The sequence below is a fragment of the Alexandromys fortis genome, unplaced genomic scaffold (genome assembly GCF_014885135.2).
Source record: "Alexandromys fortis isolate MF-2015 unplaced genomic scaffold, M_Fortis_MF-2015_v1.1 scaffold_1, whole genome shotgun sequence".
Taxonomy (NCBI): domain Eukaryota; kingdom Metazoa; phylum Chordata; class Mammalia; order Rodentia; family Cricetidae; genus Alexandromys; species Alexandromys fortis.
The window spans coordinates 14,141,483-14,143,648 of record NW_026067927.1 but is presented as its reverse complement, the minus strand read 5'-3'; the positions used below and the strand labels follow the sequence as shown (position 1 = coordinate 14,143,648).

Sequence of the window (2,166 nt, the reverse complement as noted above, 5' to 3'; positions counted from 1 at the left end):
TCTGCCCAACTAACCGAGAATATGCCTAACCGCATTCATCCTGATCTCTTGGTGTAGATGCTGCCTCCTGAGTGTAGCGACCTGATAATGGAGGAGTACATGGGGGACACTGAGGACCCACAGACCCTCCAAATACAGTACACGGAGATGATGGGAGACTTCATGTTTGTGGTCCCTGCACTCCAAGTAGCACATTTTCAGCGTGAGTACATCTGTAACAAGGATTAGGAGAGCAGCTCAGAGATGTGGATCATGGGTGAGCACTGTGGAGCAGTGTGGGTGTCCAGGTCACCCCATGTCTAGTTTAGTAGAGTGACATCTAGATGCAGAGGAAAAAATGAGTTTCTGGAAATCTAGTAACTTGGCATAACCATCTAGCTGGGAAGGCCAAGAGCACTGTTCTGCCCTGAGCTTTTCCACAGCTAGAGCTCCAGTCTGGAACTTTCTCTCCCTTTAACATTTATGATTCCAGGTAACTTTATGTCAAGGTACCTTGTCAGCAAATACGAATCAGCAAAATAATCCAGGTGATGGACTACTAAGTCACAGCTTGTCCTTACTTCCAGGTTCCCATGCTCCTGTCTACTTCTATGAATTCCAACATCAACCCAGCTACATCAAGAGTATCAGGCCACCCTATGTGAAGGCTGACCATGGTGATGAGCTTAGTTTTGTCTTTGGGTCCTACATCTTTGGTATAAAACGTGAGTCTTCCTTATTTTCCTTGAGCTGACTGAGGTCACAGATGACACCCCAGGGACTCCTGAGCTCTCTGTCCATTTGAGGAAAACTAGATTGTGGGAGAGAATAAATTCAAATGTGTATCATACCATAGACTAAAAAATTATACCAAGATTAGAATCTGAACCCGTGCCAGTCTAGCCCATGACAGAGATGACAGCACACTGGGCAGGGATTCCATTAGAGGATTGCATGGATGTTGACTATTGTATAGTGAAGAAGGGAGGTAATAAAGCTGATAGTTTAGGTCTGACAGCAGGTGGGATTCTGAGTGGGAAGCATGAATTGGTAGTTGTATTTGGTTCATAGACTTCAAGATTTATTTTTCTCATGACTCCAGTTTTCCTCACTGAGGAGGAAGAGCTACTGAACAGGAGGATGATGAAGTACTGGGCCAACTTTGCAAGACATGGGTGAGAACACACCTTTCTCTCACCTTCCCTGTGTGGGTTATAGGAATATGTGCGTCTCTATATAGATCTCCTTTTTGTGTGGTGGTCTCTTTAGCTTTCTTTTTCCTTTCTTCCATCACATAATAGATTCTTCTCTGCTGGATAGCATATTTATATAGATACTGTATAGGTGCCAGCCAGTGGTCATCTCACAGTGACCTGGTTCCTAAGCCATGGTTCTCTGGTACTGTTCTTTATATCTTGCCTCTTACATGTATATATAAAATCTGTCAAGTAGTATTCCCACACAGGGAACAGAAACTAGTGGGTGACACTTGTGTCCCTTTATCAGGACTCCTGTCCCATCAGCCCCATTAACCACTGGCCTAATGTTCCACTGTCTTGACTCAAATCAGGGGTCAGACATAGAATCAGAGTCACATCACCCTTCCACCTTGGCTGTCATTCCACAGGAACCCTAACAGCGAGGGTCTACCCTTCTGGCCTGTGTTGGACCATGAAGAGCAGTACCTGCAGTTGAACATCCAGCCTGCTGTGGGCCGAGCCCTGAAGGCCAGAAGGCTGCAGTTCTGGACCCAGACTCTGCCCCAGAAGATCCAGGAGCTAAGGAAATCTCAGAGCATGCACAAAGAGCTATAGTGCCCTGTGTGAGGAATGGTGGGTAGCATTGGCTGCTGATGGGGTCACCTTGAGTTTCTCAAAACTTATTGAGGGATCTGGGTTGATTGTGACATTCACCTAACCTCTGCACTAGTCTGTTCTGCATTTATCACAAATCCTCTGCATGTGTCTCTATCCTGCTGGGTCATGTTTGTTAGACCCACTCAATGAATGCTCCATAACAACAGGAATTGTTAACCTCTGAAGGCAGGCTCATCTCCTCTCATACTCCACTGGTACTAGGTCCTTCCATCCTTCCTCCCTTAATTTCACATTTTCACTGTCTTTTTCTCTAAGACAAAAACATCTCTTTAAAATAGAGCAGAAGTTTAAAAAATATTGATATGCGTTC

At 45.1% G+C, this 2,166-nt stretch overlaps 1 protein-coding gene across 2 annotated transcripts in view; it reads left to right on the top strand.

Annotated features, from left to right (window-relative positions):
• The window catches only part of LOC126502544 (acylcarnitine hydrolase-like), a 22,376-nt gene extending 20,568 nt beyond the window's left edge, over positions 1-1,808 (top strand). The window contains exons 9-12 of one of the 2 annotated variants that reach the window (XM_050143629.1): positions 58-202; positions 567-704; positions 1,082-1,154; positions 1,607-1,808. In XM_050143629.1, the coding sequence (XP_049999586.1) occupies positions 58-202; positions 567-704; positions 1,082-1,154; positions 1,607-1,793 (543 nt within the window). In that variant the 3' untranslated portion in view covers positions 1,794-1,808. The remainder of the gene's footprint in view (positions 1-57; positions 203-566; positions 705-1,081; positions 1,155-1,606) is intronic. The other variant, XM_050143626.1, reaches the window with a different exon arrangement.
• Positions 1,809-2,166: the final 358 nt, after the last annotated feature.